Source organism: Anas acuta, chromosome 13 (genome assembly GCF_963932015.1).
Source record: "Anas acuta chromosome 13, bAnaAcu1.1, whole genome shotgun sequence".
NCBI classification, from domain to species: domain Eukaryota; kingdom Metazoa; phylum Chordata; class Aves; order Anseriformes; family Anatidae; genus Anas; species Anas acuta.
In genome coordinates this window covers 13,586,032-13,606,796 of record NC_088991.1, presented here as the reverse complement: position 1 = coordinate 13,606,796, position 20,765 = coordinate 13,586,032, and the positions used below count along the sequence as shown (strand labels likewise).

The 20,765-nt window shown below is 45.0% G+C and overlaps 1 protein-coding gene across 4 annotated transcripts in view; it reads left to right on the top strand.

Moving 5' to 3' along the window:
• Positions 1 to 20,765, top strand: part of GPC4 (glypican 4) — a 73,832-nt gene that overhangs the window by 30,944 nt on the left and 22,123 nt on the right. For all 4 annotated transcript variants that reach the window (XR_011101231.1, XM_068697569.1, XM_068697567.1 and 1 more), the window contains one exon: positions 14,351 to 14,742. Coding sequence is in view for 3 of the 4 variants with exons in the window: in XM_068697569.1 (XP_068553670.1) it covers positions 14,351 to 14,742 (392 nt within the window). In the remaining variant the exon portion in view is untranslated. The remainder of the gene's footprint in view (positions 1 to 14,350; positions 14,743 to 20,765) is intronic.

Here is a 20,765-nt window from a genome sequence, read left to right as displayed (position 1 = left end):
TTTCCATTTGGTAGCAGAGGGTGATTCCACTGCGTAGTTCCTCTGGACTTGTTCTCCCTTGTTCAGTCACTAGAAAATCCATGTTGAACCAATACCCTGAAGTTTGTGCCTTGAACCTACCAGGGACCTCCTCTTTGCTGCTGCAGCAGGTAGGAGACCCTTTCTTTCAAAGGATGTTGGCACTTGGGTGAACGAAAAAGTCCCTGGGTGTGAAATTGCAATGAGTCAAAATGAAATTATGCAATCATCTTGATAGCATCTAAATCTACCAGCTAAATATTTCCCTCTTAACCTCTGTTGTCTCTACCTGCTGGTACACCAAAGGGGTGATAGAGAAAGAACCTAAGTGTCTAGACTTGCAAGCTTATTAAACGCAGAACAAGATACTTAATGAAATCCAGCCCATAGATAAGCCCTTTCAAAGAGGCCAGAGGAACAGCATCTGCTTCACCTTAAATGAATGACAAGGCTGCTTAAAATGCTGCACTGAAAACAAAGAGCATGCCCGGTTCACTGTATTAGCATCTCTGACGTGGTGCAGACGTATTGTTAGGTGTGTCTGCTTGTTTTTATGGTGAGAGATGGCTGCAGGGCTGCTTGATGGCAGGGGGGTATAAGGCTAAGCTGGATACCTCTCGAAGTGTAATGCTTCAAAATGGGGGAGATTTTGGTAGGGAGCCCTGCAAAGCTGTTCTGTTTGTGCTATGTGCTGCTTCTGTCAGCACCTCTCAGCATGCCTGCTGCTGGTCTCAACACTGTGGCTCCTCTGATCTTAACCCTGGGAGTCCTTGAAAGGCAAATTTGGAAGGGGATGCTGTGATCCTGTTCCTGGAAGCTAGATTTGCTGTACCCTGCCTGTCCCTGAAGCATGTTTCTCTGCCCTTTATGAGACTAATGAAGAACTAGCAACCTCCTCAACTTGTCCCAAAGCCTAATGGCCCATCTTTGAGCATTTGATAATATCAGATCTAAATCTTCGTTTGCTGTAGACAAAGCTGATTTAGGGATTTTTTTTTAATCTTACCTGGGGTAGAAGAAGAGATTAACTGATTACCATCCTCTATCATTTACCTCTTGGAAGACTTTTAATCAAGACTGCTTCCCTCCCACTGACCGAGTCACCTGGAGGCTGAATGCACTCAGTTCCCAGGAGCACTGTTGGTGGTGGCTGAGAAGTCTTCCTCGGAGGTTCTCCAATTCCGTGCAAAAAATCAGCAAGCTTTTGGAGTGCTGTGCTTAGACTGCTTTGGTGTTTTTGCATGTTTGTTTTAAAAGAGCTTTCTGTGGCCTGATAGGCTGTTTGAGGTGGTTGTTTCCTCAGTACAGTCCCTATGCTTGGTCAGCTGGTCAGGTGTGTTCTGATTTTTCCTTGCATGCTTGATTTCTCCTTGTCATATGTCCCTTGGGAGGGGTGTTCCTTTTCCTGTTTCTGGACCAATACTACAGTTTTCCAACACTTCTCTGAGTTTGGTCTGGCTTTTCTGCCCCTAGGATGTGGCAATCCTTTCCTTTATGGGCTCTGCAAGGATCCCTTTATTCCTTTATCCAAGTGGTTAATGATAGCCTTGGATGGAGTGGAGGCTGGGACACGGCTTTAAGGTGTCCTTCCAGTTTGATGCCCCTGGTAATTGTATTTTGGGTGTAACTTTGCATCTTGGTGCACTCTAAAGATAGTTTCAGTGAAGTAACTGGAAAGAGGAAGTTGAATGGGACACGACTCCAATTTGAGGTGCCTTGACAGTTACTTTGATGTAACGGCTCCAGCCTAGAGGAGAGGGAAGTGATCAAGACCTGTGTGTCTGTCCTGACCTCTGGAGATAAGATTTGAAAAGTACGTGATCCCTCCCAAAGCTCTTCCTTTGCATGGGCCCTTGCTTTGATTTTAGCATTTGGAGCTCTTTAGGGCTACCTCATTAGCAGTAGCCAAATCCATTCAAATGAAAGTAAAGCTGACAGAAAATCAGCCATGCATCTTCCTGTTTAACAAGAAATCATCTAAGCTGTGTGGCGAGACTGAACAGGCAAGATGAGTTATTGTGGAGACCCAAATTCCCTTGATTTCACCGGTCTCCCAGCAAGTGGAACAACCACTCCTCTTGCAGGGCAACATCATTGGTGCTTTGGCGACAGCACTTGCAGCTCTCGTGTGACAAGAAGCAACTGTGACCCCCAGCTCTCTGGCAATCTGTGGTTCCCTGGCTGCTAATCTCTTAGCCTTGATGCTCAGGTCTGAGAGGAGAGGCAAACCCGTGCTGCCTCCTTTATGTGCTTGACCTTTGCAGCAGTTGCCAACGTAAAAGGACAGTTGAAGTGGCAGCATGTCCTTTGGATGGAGGCTGTAATGCCTTGTGGCTGTTGGAGTGTTTGCATCAGCTGTTGCTCAAGCTCTGCGTGCTTTTCTAATGGTTGCCAGAATAGCTCTGATCTGACACCAAAGCCATACACTTCAGCAGTGGATTATCTCCTCTTAATCAGGAGTATCAAACAAATTTCTGATTCTGTCCTTACATGTCTGACTAGAAATCACTTCAGCTCCTAATATGTAATTGTTCAGCATCAGATCCTTCTCTACATGTTTGGTTTGCAGACACTGGGAGAAGACCAAAGCTTTAGAGTCCAGTATCTTGCATATTTTCGTACAGTACAGTTCTGTATGCTCCCAGGGTTCTCTCCTGTTGTAATTCAAATTGCTAGCCCAATCCCAGCCTAGCAGCAAAGTATATATTTTCAGCAGTAAGGGACATAAGGGACATACATTTTTAATAATATATACGTATATACGTGCACACACACGTATATACTCTAGGTATTGTTGGATTCTCTGTTGGTGCATGTTTTTAAGGTGAAGATATGCTGTGTTTTTTTTCCTGGCATATGTGATCTGAGATGGATGTTTATAAGCTTCACTGAGAAATAAACGGGTCAGATTTTCTGGCTGTAGAAGCATCTCCTTGCAGGACGATAACGGTCACAGGATGCGGGAGGGGTGGCCAGATGTGGTGCCTGTCCTGGGCTGCCATGAAACTGTGCAGCTGTGACCACATCTCCTGCCACAGAAGTAACTATAGCAGGCAGGGCTTTCAAAAAAAAAAAAAAAAAAAAAAAAAGAAGAAGTAGGGGGGAATGTTTAAAATCTCTTTTGCTTCATCTCTTCTTTGCCAGTCAGTGTCCCTCCTCTTCTCTCTCCCAAGGTTTAATAATGTTAAAAGGATTAATGGTGACATTAAGGCTGTGTAAATACTCAGTCCCTTTTATTAAACTTGAGCTTTCATCTCCATTGCCCTTTCAGGCTGAAGTTTTCCATGCTGGGGGCTGTGCTAGGAGAGCAGTGGTTTGGGGAAGACGAGGTGAATACCAGAACAGAAATTGCTCAGCTGTTTGGAGGAATTGGAGTAGGAGCAGGAAGCAGCAGATAACTCTTCTTCAGCATTTCCGCTATCCGGTTGCTACCGAGATAAAATGTTCTTTGGTTGCTTTTTTTTTTTTTTCATTCTTTAATTAAAGACACCCACTGAATCTCTCAGAAGATGTAACTGTTGTGCCAGGCCTGTTCTAGGGAGAAGTGATGTTTTGTAGGCTTATTGCGACTGAGTGGTGAATGAGGGGAAGGCAAATACCCGAAACGCCATGAGCAGAGAGGGTCTGGTAAATGACTGCTGTGGTGGTTTGAGTCTATGAAGTGCTGGCTGTTTTATTGTTGCCACTGCATTTAAGAAGCTGTTTCATTTAAACCAAGTCTCATCCCTTTCTTCTGTGTGCTCTGGGTTTAGGAAAGGCGAGCAAGCTTTTGCTTCCCATGTTGTGTAGGAGTATTACGCTCCCATAAGGAGGCAAACGCGCAGTGGGCTGGGCTGACAGTAGGTTTGGTGCTCACTGTGCCCAAGTGACAGGAGGATTTGTCACTTCAGAATTGCTCAGCCCCAGCCAGCATCTGGGAAGCTATTAAATGTTGAGTGTCCCATTTCTGCTCTGCTCTTCCCTGCTCCCCTCTGACTTTTCCATTAACATCTAAGATAAAACAAATATGGAAGTGTAAAATGAAACCCCTGCGGGAAAATTGAGTGGAAAGAAAGAATCTGAGCAGGAGCTGGGCAGTGGTCCCCAAAGGGGTGTGTGGGGCTATGGTGCATCCACTGAGGGGTAGGCAGAGGGGCTGGAGGGGGCCCTGTAATACAGCATGCCACAGGTTGGGTCCTGTGGGGGTTATTTCTTTGGGGCTGGCTGTGGGTCAGTGCCTTTAGGTGTTCTGTAGGTTTTGAGAAACCGGAGTAGGACATAACCCCTCTGAAAGAGGTGGTTTCTGGTTGAATCTGGGAAAAAAATAACCTCTAATCTAATTCCTTTATTTAGATATTGTTCAGATAACCCTTGGCTTCCCAGCTGCTGTCTCCAGGTCAGAGTTGGCTGGGAGGTATGCTGGGACCTCTGGGAGTTTAACTGCATTCAACCCCAAATTCTTGATTTCGCACTTAGTCACATGGTATAAGTGAGTATAAAGAGTAGGCTGAATCAGTGGGTGTCTTGGGCTAACTCTCCTGTGGGCTGAATGCAACCTGTCTGCTAACTCAGTGGTCCTGATAGAGAGCAGGAGCATAGGTGAGCTGGGGAGAGACCAGAGCAGCTGCTGCTGGTCCATCGCCTCCTCGTAGATGACGTGTGGTGTCGGTGTGGCTTTGTGTTGCACTGTGCGATGGGTACAGCGTGTGTGCAGGCGGGGTGCTGGAGGAGAGCCCTCCTCTGTCCTGAGGGTAGAGGGGAGGCTTTCCCTTCATGGTGGCCTTTCTTCACTGTCATCTGTCTCAGTGGTCTCCTTCCCACTGTTCCAGAGGGCGCGGAGGCAAATGGTGAAAGACGAACCCCGCGGGTGTCCAGTTCCTATAGTTAGAATTTGGCAGACAATCAGGACGCTCCGCCTTACCAAAATAACTGCCCTTTTGGGACCTTAATGTCTTGTTAACTCTTTTATTGGAAGCTGCCTGCAGGAGCAGAGAACTGGGGCTTCACACTGCTCATGTGCCAGGACCCCTCGTGTTGCGGGACCCGCTGGCCTCATCTTGGCTCTGGCGCAATGATCTCTGCAGAAGGCTGCTCCCAGGAGTCTCGGTGTAGTGGGGCTTTCACAGAGGGAGACTGGAGATGTAGTGGATCTTTAATGCTTCTTGTGCAAGAGCCATGTGGCTTTTGTGTTGTTGAATAAATCTGCTTGGTGGAGAGAGCTCTACCATTGCAACCTTTCCTCTGGCAAAGGCTCTGGTGATGACTGCATCGTTAACATACAAATAACACAGCAGTGTTGTCTGTCTTGCTGCCACTCAAGTCTAGGCAAAGGCATAGCCTCATTCTTGCCTCTCCAGAAAAGGATGGCAGCAAACCTCACATGCCAACCAGGGCAGAAGATGGTGGGAAGACTCCTCGCGTTTTGCAGTAGAAGCAGTTGCCTCCTGCTGAGCGCCAGTCCTTCAGGCTTGGTTTTGGACCTGTGCTTGTCTGGGATAGGGGTGGAGTGATTTAGGAGAAACGGGGAGAAAGAGCAACCACCAACACAGTTTCTTTAAAATGTCCCACTTGAAGGCTTTTGTTTGCCCTTTCCCACTCACTCCAGCAATAATGAAACAAATTGTCTGCTTTCTCTGCTCTCTGTACAGTGGAAGTCTGTTTATTCTTTCTTTTCTTTTAACTGGCTTCTCTCCATCTGGAGATCTTTAAAAAGGTACAAAACCACCGTGATTTTTCCTCTTTATTGAGAAGGGCAATGCGTATCTATTAATGAGGGGGACCAGATCTCTGTCTGGGGAGGCTCGGAAGGATGATGAGGTCAAGGCATCCTTGGGGGGAGGATATTTCAAGGGGGGAGGAGTCTCCTGCCCCGTGAAGGTGTGCAGAGGATGAGATTTTTCTGAGTGAAGAGTTCAGCAATGGGCAAAGCCACTTTCTGTGGGCTTAGAGGGATCAAACAGTCTTCTGCCATCTCATGTCCAAGCGGTTCTGCTGTTAAGATCGCAGGTAAACTGCTCTTACCCCTTTGTTTTTTCAGAAAACAAAGATTGGGCAGCACACTTTATACTTGGCTACAGGAAATGTGTCTGGTGCTCTCTGGTTACTAATTGCTGTCAACCAGTCAATGAGCTATTGTTTGTCTGTTTAAAATTAACTCTCTTTTCCTCCTAGAGAAAATCACCTAGTGTATGTGCAGGCTCTGATTGCTTGTGTAGTCTTGGGAGCTGCTCCCCTGGATGCGGATGGAGATGGTTGTGCTTTGGGTTCTTGTGGTGGGCTTGAGAGTGTGATATCCTGCTGGTACAGGGCTGACTTGTGCTGTGGCTTTATCAGTGTACAATGGACTGCAGTGTCTTAGCATCCAGCTGCTTGCACGCCAGATGAATAAGAGCGGTGGCCCTGGCTGGAAGAGATCTCAGTGCAAATAGAAGACAAGGGGATCTGAGGTTATGGCAGCAAGAAAGCTGTCAACATCGTTCAGTGGCACAGGTCCTCTTCAAGCTCTTCAACAGCAGTTGAAAGAAGGGAGGCTTGGAAAAAAAAGACGTGTGAAATACATTTCCCAGCCTTCCAGAAGGCTCCTTTGAAATAGGGTATGTGGGAGGCAACTCGAAGGGGTTTGCTTTAAAATCTTTCAGCTGACGTTCGCTGTGTTGGGGTGGGAGGTTGGTGTTCGGGTACTGAATGGGCTTGGGTCAGCAGGCTAAAGCAGCTGGGAAGCGATAGAAGTGTTTGAGTCAGTGAGGCCGGGGATTGGGTGCGGTGAAAATTAGTCATGGGGAGACTGGAGAGCGGGGGAGAGAACAAGGGAGAGGGGAGAAGTGACAAGGAGGTGTGTTGGGGAAGATGACTGAGTCGTGGTCACAAGGGAGATGCGAGCTGAGGACGGAGGACATTCTGCTGGAGGAGCAGGCAGTGGGAGAAGCCCGCTGTGACTGGCCCAGAACTGGAAGTGTAAGCAGGGAAGGTTTCTGGGAATGGGAGTGAGCAGGCTGCAAAGCCAGGGTTTGTCCTGTGGGATGGACCGAGAGGGGACCAAGGTCATTTCTGCTGGTGTTGCTTTCCTAATTCTTAGGATGGCTGTGAGGTGGAACAGAATTTGTGGTGCTGTTACTTGCTGCTTGAATCACAGATGTCAGTTTCAATACCATGCCGTGTTTGTTTTTTTTTCTCCCTTCTTTGTTGCTTCTTACTCCTTTAAGGAGCTTGGTCCCTGTGTGACAGCACGGCTCTTGGGCTGTATGTTAGCTCTTTCGATTTCCTGAAGTACAGATAATGATCTTGCTTCTGGTGGGCCCGAGAAGTTCTAGAAATCCTGTTTTCTGGACTCCCCCCCTCCCTCCTTAGGGGGCTGTGAGCTAATTGTTGCTTTTGTCTTGAAACCTTTCAGTAATTAAGCAAAGTTTGGGGAGATTTTCTAGTGCTTCCCAGCTCTCTGAGGTTCGCATGTCAGGGCTGTTGCTGTGACACTGGCATGATTTAAGCCTGTATTTCTTCAAACTATGCGGAAGAGTTCTTCCCATGTCAGTAAGTGCTAACACATGTTTGAAAACAGGACAGAGAAACAGCTTGTGGATTTGCCCTGCCCTTCCTGAGTTCATATTCAATAAATGTGTTAACACTATGTATTCATCGGTTTCTCAACACTTCTGGAAAAAGGTTGTTAAGCTATGGTTTGTTTTTCCCTGGTGGAAATTACAAATGCGGTATATGCAATAAAGGAAGTGAAGGCATATTAAAAGTAATGAGGCACATTTAGGAAAAAAAAAATCTTTTTCCTTTGGAGTAGGTGGCGTAGCTATGGATGGCTTCAACTTTTGAGGTGAAAAGAGCTGTGGAACGTTTGTGCCTTTTCCTCCAAATCCATTCTATCTGTCTGGCTTGCATTCTGTTCACATAGCAGGAGCAGCTACGGGTTGGACTTTGCATCCACAGATGCAAAGTCTGTGAGGGTGTGGGGATGGGGATGGAGCTGGCCCCTCGTGGCACAGTCTTTGGGGATGTGGCTCGAACAAGAACGTTCAGCTAGGAATCCATCTTGCTGTGGTGTGCTTTTTATGAGTAAACCCTTTCACAGGAAAATATATTTAATCTGTTCTGTGGCAGTGTTCTCCCGTATACACTAGGAAATGTAATTGTCTGTACAGACAAGCAAATTAAAGGTTTCTGTAAGACAGACGGTCCTTAATTAATCATAATCTGGACAACATATTAAGAGTATACCTGAAAAGCTGGGTGGCAAATTATCTGAAACTAATTAACTGTGCCGGTAAAAATGCAGTGTATTCCCTCTGCGTCCTTGAGTCTAGTTTTGTTTGTTTTTAAGGTGTGTTGAGTAATTGCACGTCTACCTGGTATCAGTTAGCATAGTTAATTTGGAAACCCTGAATAGAATACCTCTAAGGCCAGTTGAAAACATGGCTATAAAATAAGCAAAGCCAATGCGTGGGAAATTTAGTACGTCCTAAGGCCACTGGAAATGGAAAGGTGCAGCGTAGATCAGACCTTCATTTGGAAAGACACAAGTACACCCTAGCACGGCCAACAAACAGGCATCTGTGGAGGGGGCATTAGCTTAACGGACTCAGAGATGGATGAAACTCTGCCTTTTTTTGCACAGCAGTTACGGTTTTCTCCTCGATGAAAACGTGGGCTTTTTGGTGCTGAGCCCCCACCCGCTCATGCTTTTGTACTCTTTGCAGTTGCTGGAAGAGGAAGCGTTTCTCAAGCAGAATGTTGTGCCTCTCCATAAAGAGGTTTTGTTTGAAAAATAAACGTTTCATCCCTGACAATGAAGAAATTCAAGGCAAAACTTCACACTGTAGGATGATCGGCTGTGAGTTCAGCCCAGAGAGCTCACCCTTTGGGGCACAGCTGCCTCAGAGGGCACAGGGTCCTGCCGGGGGTCAGGAGGCAGCTTGGGCCGGGTAGTCCTGCTGCTTCTGCCTTCATCACCAGCGTTTGTTAGGAAATGCCAGAGCTGGCTCTGGGTGAAGTGGAATGCACCTCCTTGATGTGCTTCTCTAATCTCCAGGAGCTGCCATTGTTTTAGGTAGAGCTGTACCCTACAGCAGTGGGCTTTCCCATCAAAAGCCCTCTAATATGAAAATCCAACCTTAATATATCTGAAAACATTAGCACGAGGAATAGGAAAACGTTGTGTCTGTTCCTAAGAGGAGGATATTTTCAGATGAGACCTATGAATCCAAGATTAAAAAATTCCAAGGAAGTGGATTTATTGTCTGTAGGTGGAATTTGCCCTGTGCCTTGCAGTGGGTGGAGCGATTGCGTTTTTTCAAATAGCTAACGTATCTGTACTTTGGAAGTGATTGTTTTTGAATTATTCTGGTGGTGGAAGCACCTTTGGGGGGGTGCAGCATTCTCCAGTGCTGGGTTACTGGCAGGGCTGGTCTGCCCTCAAGCTGCAAACAGGTAATACGTCTTGTTACCTGAAAAAAGGAAATTGCCAAGTAACTATGGTTAAGTTTTCTTATTGTGGAAAAATTTTTTATGGAGGGTTTGTTTAAAAGTAGGGATTTCTTTTCCTCCAGGACTCTTATTACAGAAATACCATATATCTCACGTCCAGTCTTTCTTACTGTTTCATGACATCCCTAGGTTTTCCCTGAGTGTTGGCATTGAAATTCTACACTGAAATTCAAATGTGTTAAAAGAATAAACAGAGCCCAGAGCTGTAGATTGCCTGACTGCAGATTACATCCTTTTCTATCTCTAGAAGTCAACTGCATTAGAAATGTCATCTTCCTCTGAGCATCAAAGTCCATAGGGTCCAGAGGATTTATTTACAAATTTCAAAGTTTCGTCTTTGTATTAGGAAAGGTTTTTTGGCTTGGTATCCTACAGGGCAGCTCAGCTGCATTTTGTAGATGGCAGCACTGGTACCCTTGCAGAGGGACGGCATGGCTGAGCCCTGCTTTTCTTCCTCTGCGGCACCTTCCTGAGCTGGAAGATGGTTTTGCATCAGTGGGGCTCAGCTGAGATGGGCAAAGTAGTAAAATGTGCAAGCAGAAATAAATTTACAAGCAGTATGTAAGGTGCTGGGAAGGCAGCACTGAGAATTCTTAGTGAGGTGACAGCTCATTATACACCTCCTCATAGTTTGCAGTGTTCAGTAAAGTCATGAATAACACCGATACCAAATGCAGAGTGATCAGCAGAGGTGGCTCATAAGTGGGTTTTCAGGAACACTGCTTGCAGAGGATTCCTGTTTCAAGTGACTTCTGTTCCTGTGAGAATTCTGCATTGGTAAGAGCTCCACAGATGCTGTCCCTTAATTTTATGCAGCTCTGTCTTTCATGGGTTGGACCAGAGCTGATGGACCCACCTGAATGTGGTGCCACTGTCTGTCCTTCCCAGTGTCTCATCTACTGTCTGTCCCCAGCCTGTGCCCCAGTCCTGCCAGTGCCTGCCTGTGACCTGTATCTGTAAAGATTAAACCCAGCAAAGTGGCAATTTTCTCCATGTAACTCGGACAACTCTACACGCTCTGCTACTAGCTAGGAGACTAGGAAGATGGGACGTGTGAGATTTCCTTGAAAACCACGTTGATGCTCCTGGGAATCAGTTTGTGAAACCCTTCCCAATTGATTTGAATTGGCTCCTTGATTTTGCCTGTTTGTTAGAGGCTCCCCTGCCCCTGGTCTGTGAGTTTAAGCAAGATAACTGGTAGGCAAATGAGAGCCTGATACCTCTCTGGATAGCAGAGTCTCAGAGAGCACTGGCAAAGTATGATTTGTCGTCTGTGAAAAATGTTTGCATTTGACAGCTTTTCACAGGAAGCCTGTCAGAGTGATAATTTAATGAGTACAGATTGCTTGCAACACAGCTGTAAAACGTGCTTTTACAGTGCTGTAAAATAAGCAACCGAGTCCTTTGTGTGTTTGCTTTGTTTGAGAACAAGTCAACTTCTAATACAAATGAAAGGTGGTCATTTATTTTACCCAGCAAACAGTCAAGACGTAAGAGAGGAACCTGCCATTTTTCTTCTTGTGGTGGCAAGGTTAATGCTGGGTTACACTGGCGTTTGCTAATCAGCTTGTTTCTGTGAAGGGGCGAATTAATATCTAATTAGATGGAGTGAATTACTAGACGATTTAGCATTAAAGTCATAAAAAGGACTTTTGGAGAATGTAACTTCCTCTCTTCACTGCAGATGTCTTTGCCCATGGTTTATGCAGAGAAAAGTTTGATGTTCCTTTGTGCCAAAGCTGATTTCTTTAAGATAGAAGACAGAAACTGAGGCTGCAGACTTGATATGTGCCAACAGCCAGAGTAAAACACGTATCTACCATTTAATCCCTGCTGCTGACCGAGTTAAGAGTGCTAATGCAATGACCGTACGTTGCACTAGACATTGCGCACGTCCTGCTGTTTGTCCATCCCTGCTTGCTGGTGTGGGGTTCACCCTTTGCCATAGTGCTGTGCTCAGTGGCTGTCTTCTCTGGCTTCTCAACCTCTCATTCCACCCCAGGAGCCTCCACATGCACAGTGAGGCCTCATGCAGCCAAGCCACCCATGCCAGTCCCAGGGTGCCCCAGATGGCACAGTCTGGGCTGTGCTGAGGATGCTGAGGGGAAGCTTTGCAGGGCAGGAGGGCGAATGCCAGCTCTGTGTTGCAAACACGGAGGCTCTTCTGTCCTTTTCCCCTTCTGAGCTGGGGAGTGGCACTTGAATGTGTGTTTCCTGACTATGAAAATGATTGCTGGTGCTCAAGCCAGAAACAGTTTTGCACATACGTGGTACTTCCTTCAGTAGTGCTGTGTTGGGGTTTTAGACATGGCTGGTTCTGGTGGGAAGCTTTCATTTCCTGTATTTACCTTCCTTTTAAGCAAGTAAAAGCTGCTGTCTATAAGACTGCAGGTGCACAGATATTAACAGCTAATTAGTGTTCTTGCTGTAGGATAATTAACGAACATACCTGGTTCTAGCCTAGATTAAAATTTGCAAAGAGATGAATTGATCTAAAGCTTGGATCCGTTTATTCAACTTTCTGTTTGGATTGTAACCAATAAAATAATGGATGTATCAAGATTATAACTTTCCTGGCTTAAAACATTGATTTGGATTCCTTTCAACTGACAGTTGAAAATAATAGATTTCACATCAATGTCATTTCAAAATATAATTCTTGCTGAAGAGTTTTGCTGATGCATCTGCCGGCTCTTGTGCCTGGTACTAAAGTGTTTAAATAAACAAGTTATTTGGTGATATTAAAAGGTCTGAGCAAAGGAAGGAAGTGAGCCTTCACAATGATTAAGTGAATTAGAAATTAATATACACCAAGCTAATCTCTGTAGTATAAACTCAACAGAAAAAAGTCTTCCTGGAGAGGAAATGCCAGTCATGGGAACGAAAGTGGAGGTTCCTGCTGATATTGGACAGAGGACGTGTCGGGTGTTTGAAATCAATCTCTTCTTCCCTGGATCATTTCTCTTGTGCTCCTAAGAGGCTGCATTATATACAGCTATGTCAACCACCAAGCCCCATGACTTTGTTCGTCAGGAACTCGAAGAATGTTTCAGTTTTTCCAGAAAATGTTTTCTGTGTTAGTCTTTGTTTGTACTGGAGCACTTTGAAGACTAAAATCTGAACTTCAGCATACTTTTAATACGTTTTAACAAGGTTTAAATTCACACCGCGCCAGAATATATTACCCCCTCCTTCTAACAACTTCTGTCTCTAAACATTACTCCTTTGAGGATTAAAAAAAAAAATTAGAGGCATGTTTTATTAAAAAATATTTATTGAATATGAGTTACAGAAAAGCAGAGGTCAGAATCCTCAGTTGCGAATGGCATGCATAAAATAACTGGTTCCCTCATCCCTGCGACGTGGGGCAGCAGCACAGCTGCACCCTGGGTGCTGGGAGCACATGGTGAGCACCAGGCACCCACATTGCATGATTTTTGTTTGCCTGGGGGAGTTTTGCAGATCCTGTTGGGTAGGCAGGGAAAACCTCAGCTATGAGGAGTGTGTGCTGGTCGCCAGAATGATGGAAGTCCCTGTGGCACTTACTCTTCGTCTCCTTAGCTCCTTCCCACGCCCATATAATGTTGAGTTTTGTTACAAAATGGCCCAAATGAATTTGACTTAGTGGACCCCTCCCCTGTTTTTTCATTTTAACTCTTCTGTGTTGCGTATCCAAGGTGAAGTCTATCCAGTAGGGTGGGTGATTTTTCATCAGAGCTACCTAAATGCTATTTGTTTTTTCTTTATTTCTACTGTTGCCACTTTTATGGGATCAGGATTCCTTTTCGTTTGTACTGGTGTGGGTCAGCTTATTCTCTGTGTCCAAACTACCTCAGTGATACCTGCACTTTCGTCTGTCAGAAACAAAGCATTTTCCCCAAGTGTCGAGGCTTTGGCAGCCCTGACTTGGTGGGGAATATTCTTTAAATTGACCTGGCCAGATGTCATTGGCTCAACTCACTACCAGCGTCAGAGGTGTGTGTGGCACTGCCAAGAGGCAGTGATGGTGTTTCAGCAGTGTCTGTTCTCCGGCACCGGTCTGTCTGGTGCTCTCGGACAGTGAACCGAAGCTGGGGTTTGCTTTTTGAAAGCCATGAAACCCCAAGGCCCCCAACCATTTTCTGTCATCTGAAAAATCTCTTGGCCTTCTTGTCAGTGTCAAGTGTTCAGCCTTTGGATTTTGAGAAAATTCTCACTTAATTGCACTTTCTTTGTACTGCCACAAACACATGAAGCCCTGTCTGCAATCAGGAGCAATTACATAATTGGAGACAGGCCCTGCCTGGAGATCTGACAAACTTGAAAGACAGGAGAAAGAACCCAAAGGTAGATTTTTTGTCTGTTCTTAAAAATGTATTAAACTTGTTAGTTTTTTTAGGCTGGTTTATGATTATTCCATAAAATGAATCAACAGTAACTGAAAAGAAAGATGCACTTTGTTCAAAACAGCTGTTTTAAAGCAAAACACATTTTGATTTCTGATAACGTTATGCTCCAAAATAAGTTATTTTCAGCCATCTTAAAGGTAATGTAAAAAAACAGTTTGTTCTGTGGTTTTTGTTTTTGTTTTTTTTTTTTTTTTTTTTTTTTTCGGTTTGTTGACTTTTTTCATGGTTTTTAGTATGGATCAAAAGATATTTCACTCACCCGAGTCTTAGGATTGGGAACAGGGTTTTTTTGAGAATCATTTATTTATGAAAATAATTTGGAGATATAGAAATCCTTTGAGTATTTGATACAGAAATTCTTTGAAATCCATTTCATTTTGAGGATGGTTTCATTGCACTGGGTTTTCAAGGTAAGCAGTGTGCAAGTGCGCAACCCAATGCTATTGTTCACCATGGCTTCTTTTGCTGTTTTGTAGAGTTCTTCAAAGAACTTCTTGAAAATGCTGAGAAGTCGCTGAACGACATGTTCGTGAGGACGTACGGCCGGTTGTACATGCAGAACTCGGAGCTGTTCAAGGACCTCTTCGTGGAGCTGAAGCGGTACTATGTGGGTGGCAACGTCAACCTAGAGGAGATGCTCAATGAGTTCTGGGCACGCCTGCTGGAGCGCATGTTCCGGCTGGTAAACCCGCAGTACCACTTCACGGACGAGTACCTCGAGTGCGTCAGCAAGTACACGGAGCAGCTGAAGCCCTTTGGGGATGTGCCGCGCAAGCTCAAGCTACAAGTGACACGAGCATTTGTGGCGGCCCGCACCTTCGCGCAGGGCCTTGCTGTCGCAAGGGATGTTGTCAGCAAAGTGTCTGCGGTGAGCTCCCTCTTGCATTTATGCCTGTTTCCCATGGACTTGCTGTGGGTAAAATCTTTCTGTGTTGTCCCAGTTCTGTAGAATGGGATAGATGTGCTTGACTCTTATGGAGGTACCTAAATGAGTTGCTGGTAGTTGAGCAGAGATGGGGCCAAATTCCATCTGTTGGTGGGGAGAGCCCAGCTGTGCGTTGTGTGGTAGGGCTGTGGACAGTGTTGGCCACCACTGTCCTGTGTTGCAGTCCAGCAGCAGGGACGTTTCCCCTGTTGGTGCTTGTCCTCCCGTCTATGGAACAGCAACAGGCAGGAAATTAACTACCATCTGCAGTGGAAATAACCATGTTCACTTGTATAATGACTGTACCTTCTTCTTAATATAGCTCTGAAATTACAGCGAGTCATGGGCATCTCTTACGGAGCAGCTGATGATTTGCTCCCTGCTCCCAGGCATGGGGAGAGGCTGTTAGCACAAGCAAACAGTACTTTTATGATAACAGTACGCTGGAGTCATATGTACAGGGCAGGAGCCAGTTGTGTTTGGTGCCACACACACAGCATAAGTTAGGCCACAGACTTTCATGGTTAAGTCACTTTTTTTGGGTTGTCAAACAGATGTGTTGGTCACCTTAATATTTACCTCTCTGTTCATATAAATCACCTTGGAGTGGTTTAAGTAGGATGAGTTGTTGTGTTTTTTGTTTGTTTGTTTTACACATTAGATTTGTCTGTTATTTAGTTTGAGTTGTATGGTAGATAGAACAGGTGTATTAGGTAATCCCCTGAAAGTGATTATATAAGATTTAAAAAAAAAAAAAAAAAAAAGCGACTTCCTTTTAACAAACTCAGTTCACTTCCAGTGGGCTAGAAGATTTAGTACAATCATTTAATCGAGCAGAGGGGTTTACTTTCTCTCTACCTGGTTGCAGAGCAGTAAAGCACTAGGCTGAAGGGCAGGCAGTAGTTTGAATCACCCTAAGTGCCAGGAAAAAAAGGAGGGGAAAAAAAAATAGATGAGACCACAGAATCCTCCAGCCTCAGGGATGCCATCCTGTGGTGGGAAGATGTGGGTGGGAGGGTTGGTGTTGGATCAGGCTAAGCATGCCTCCATGTCAGGTCACTGGAAAAGTCTGTTGACATCTTGGTTGGGGTTTCAGATTTGGTGGCTTGTTTCTGGCTGCTTTATGTTGTGGCAGGTATCGTGGTCAAAAAAAAAAAAAAAAAAAAAAAGGTAGGAGGCAATGGAATTTTCACTGCTAGGCCATTAAGATGAAGTATTCCAGAGATCCGAATGCTGAACCCCAGTATGGTTTTGGGGAATGTGCAATCACTTGATAGACAGTAAACGTGTGTGATTGAGGGATTGTGTTTATGCCCCATCTGCTCAGAATTCATCAAAACGTCTCCAGACTTGACACAGTACCATGAGGGCTACGGTCCCTGCATCTGTTATGAATAAAAGTCATGAACCCAAGGTGGCACCGTGATTTCTTTTTTCCTTTTGAAGATCCTTGAGTGTAGAGTTGCCTTCAACTCTGGAATTAATTGCTCGAGTGTGCAAGGTTATCCAGAGACCCACTCAGCTGCAAAAATAGCTCCTGCTCCGTGAAGAATTAAGTTACTGCACTTTCCACTTCAGTTTCACAAGTTGCACTGGAGATCGTGCAACAGATCTGCTTTTCGAAGTGGTAGCAGGGGTCTGTGCTGCTGAATACCTAAGCTTTCGTTGCAGTAGTGGAAAGAATAAACTTTTCTAATAGTGTGTTAGTCTCATTCAGTGGAAGCCTAACATCACGTTTCTGCAAGACACAGTGGGAAGTTCTATACGTGAGTTTAAAAGCTGATGCTTTTATGCCTGCTGCTTTGTGGTTGTGTTTTGGGGCTTCCCACATTACATATAGATTAGCCCAGCTCTGCTGAGATCTAGATAATGACTCTATTGACTTGGCTTCCTTATTATTTTTACTGAAGAGTTGTAGTGGGATAACTGCTTGCATCATGGATTAACTTGAGGGATAAATCTTCATCTTTATGAAAAATGACCAAAGTAATGCAAATTAGTTGTAATGCTTTTTGTAACAAGCAAGTCAAAAATTCTTAATTGAGAATCCTCAGAAGGAAAAATACAAACTACTAAAGGATCCAGCTGTTTTTCACTTCCACATGGTGCTATTAGGAGAGCAAAGAGCACTTTACAGTGGTACAGCATTGATGCCTTTTTAATGATACTATATATTTTTACATCTTCACTAGGGAGATACATTTAGAAAGGTATTGTTCTTGCATAAGTTTGAAGAAAGGGAGAAAGGAAGAGAGAATATTGAAAAGCTGTGGGTGCTTGATTTCAGATCCAGAGTGCTAGAAAATAACTTTAATTCAGAAGTGATTGGATCAGAAGGTGTGTGTTGCTGCCCAAATATACAACTGTAAAAAACTGTATGATTTTGAAAGCACAGACTTTTTTCAGAATGTGTTTAAAAAATATATATATGCATTTTTGTTTTCCATTTAAATCTTCACTCTTCAAATTCCCTCTTTTGGACCTGAAGTATGCAGTTCTCTAGATCTGTCCTGATCAGCAAATCTAAGAAAAAAGCCTAGGTTGTCATTTCTGCCTGCTTGAAATGTTTCCTGCATCTGATTTTGTCTGTGGATGGCTGTAGGCCTCCAATGCTTTCCTTTGTCATCTGCTGAAGCCTGGTACTTTCTCTCTGACCTTCCTGCCCCTGCCTTTGGGAGACGGAAATCTGCCCATCCCGTAATCACTTCTTGCTACTTAGCCCTTGACAAGCTCTGAAATCAGCAGGGTTAAATTGCTGCCAGCATTGACATTTCCTGCCCCAGCTGAGAGGGCTCTTTTCTGGGGAAAAAAGGAGCAAACACAAGCCAGAGCCCAGAATGACCGAGAAAGGGTGAGAACTGGCAATCCTGCAGTTCTCAAGCTGCAGAGACGTTCCCTTAATTAGTGACACGCGGTTAAACCCGTGTCTCTGTCCAGGGTCGTGACACCTTCGAGGGCAAAGTGCCCGGAGGCTTGTTGCATGCAGGTATGGGACAGAGGTCCCCGTTGTTGGGGGAGAAGAGAGAAGTGAAGTCAAGGATTGAACCCACTGACAGCATTTTGTAGGGTCAGGAGGAGCGTGCTTGACCCAAGGGGTAACAGGAGAAGTCTAGTTAGAGGTCAAGAGTCAGAAACAAATGCCAGTTGCAGGATGAAGCGTGCAGCCGTGTGACACTGAATTGCTGTGTTTGCATCACCAGTCTCTCCACAGAGCTGCAGGTGGGGATGTGCTGATAGGACCCTGCCACAGTTGTGATGGTGCTGAGTTTTCTGGAGCTCCCCAGGGGATTGATGCTGTTAAGTTGTTGTCTTGAGGTTCTATTACCACTTTTTCCTCCTATGCTTATGTCTGATCAGAGCACTGGAGACTCTTGAATTTCTTCCCTGGCATGCTGAAAGCCACATGAGATGCAGTTGTCTACAGAGCAGCCTAGCAGCTGGAAAGGGTATTTCAGGGAAATGGTCCTTGGGTACCCTGTGTGCTTTGTCAGGGATAGGCAGCAGCTTCTAAGTTATGTGCAAAAAATGGTATTTCAGTTGTTAAGTACAGGTATAAGCCATGTGAAATAGATGCACAGCTTTATATGAAGAATGCATCTACTTTGTGATCTGTGGTCCTTGAGGGATGGTGAAAGCTAAGAGGAAGCTGCTGGAGGTGTTTGTAGTGGGTGGAAAAGCTTCTTTGGTATCGGCATTTCTTTCCTAATGAAGTGTGATGATAGCAGCCAAAGAGGGAATTCTCTTGAAACCATTTATGGAAGATAACTGTGGGAGAGGGCAGGTAATCTGCCTTCCCACAGCTGCTTGAAAGCTGGAGAAAGAGCCTGATGGCTTTTTAAACCTCTTTGCTCTGAGCTGCCTCATCTCTAATCAGGCATCCATTAAGCACAAGGTGAAACGTGAACCTGAGTAGACCAACTTACTCTTGGCCTGTGTGAACTCCCTTACCTCCAGCTGCCATGCCTTAACCGTGGCTCCTGAGCTTTTCTATATGGATGTTGAATGCGAACCAGACATCAGCTTAGGAGAAGTGGTGATGAAAGTGATGAAACACTAAAGGAATAAGAATTTAAACCTTTATCAGCAAATATATTTGGGAGCTGAACTCTTACTTCTGTAAATGTTGTGTCCCTCACCACTGCCATTTGATGATCTGGATCTAAGAGTTTAGTCAGTGAGCAAAGGTCCAATCTCCTTTTGTGAGTTCTTTGTCCTTGGTTGGACTTACGGGGCACGTGTCCTTAATCCTTTATCAGAAAGAAGTTCATGTTTCTATATCTGAAGCTGGACACCTGTTGGGCAAGAGCAGATCCTCCCAGTGAAGTGACGGATCGAAATGAAATTTGTTGCTTGTATGCGTGTATTGAGAGGAGATGGGAAGCAGATGCTGCTGCTTCATGAGCAACTGAGAACCAGCCAGAAGAGCAAAGGAGCCCTTGTAGTGTTACAAAGGGACCTCCAAAAAAAGTTATGTCCAGGCAGTAAGTTGCAAGCTGCTGAGCTGAACAGAGGGGCCACCGTGCACAAGGACGTTTCCATCCATGTGTCAAGGGCAAACATCAATGCAGAAAACAATACTAAGCACTTCTCTACATCAAAGATGACCCTGAGAAGACCTGCCAAGAATGTGGCTGCATCTGCCTGAGCTCCAGCCATCTGAGGGTCTGTGCTAGACATAGCCTTCAAAGCATACTCGAGCAGCAGTCATCACGGATTTAACAGGCTGAGAGTGTGCATGGATGGATGTGGCTGCAGGTTTGGAGCTCATGGCATCACGTAGGAGTATCTCAGTCCACTGGGATTTTTTCTTTCTTTTTATTTCTTTGCCCCCCTCCACATTGTGACTCAGCTGTTAATTCTGAAAACGACATGAGGGATAACTAAGAAAGTTTTTTTGGTATCACTGCCAAGATAAATGCTCTCACTGTTTGGCTCATTATAGCAAACAAAATGCTCATAATTATCCTCTGTGTCTCTGGGTTGGGGAGAGGCAGGTGCTTTAGAGAAGAAGCTTTGTTTGGAGGGCACGCTGCTTCTGAGGACATGGAAAGCAGGAGCTGCTCACCTGGGAGTTATTTGGAAGAGGTGTCTGCATGGCCGTGCATTGGCTTGGGGTGCCTGCACCCAGGCAGGATGCAGGCAGCTCCGTATCTCTTGCACTCGCTTCTGCCATGCAAATGCCCTCAGGAAAGCCCAGGGTTGACTTCAGAGACCTGCAGCAGTTAGCTAGGTAGTAGCTAGGTAGTAGGTAGCTAGGTAGTAGGTAGCGTGGTGGCAGCACACAGGATGGTACAATGCTATGTCTTATGGAGAGCAACAGCTAAAGAATACAGATCCTCCATGGCATCTCCCAAGACAAGCACACGGTGCTCTCCTTTTAAGACATTAAAATTAAAACCTAGCAGGTCAAGTGTTTTGGTTCTCAGGAGTTCTGTTCCTCCCTGGTAAGGTGACGTCTGCATACGCTTTGAGGGGGGGACAAGCAAACTGTAAGTAGTGATTCAAGCATAAATGCACTCTTGAACTTTTCCTCGTGCAGAGGTGACTCTAACCAGACAGATAAAGCTGCAGAAACGTCACCATGGGTAGCGAATATGGACAAGGCACAGAGTTGTGCAGTTACCAAATATTGCTGTTAAATGTGCTCTCTTGTGCAAGACCTTGGAGGCCCAAATCTGTGGTTGAATGAGATGCTTTCTCAATTATTCATATGCTAACACAAGGCCAGCAGATTCAGTTAAACGCTGAAATGCGTTGTTAATTCCAAAACACTTTCATTGGAATATTTGGGGTGGGATATTCCAAGAAATGACAGTGATCTGTTTCACGATGAGCTGAATGTTTGACTGGCATGTGCCAAGATGATGCTCTTGTAGAAGACAGTGGAGGAAAAAATTATACAAGTAAGGTTGTGTAGATCCTCAAAATTGATGACTCCTGTCTTAAAATTGGCTGCTCACCTAGAG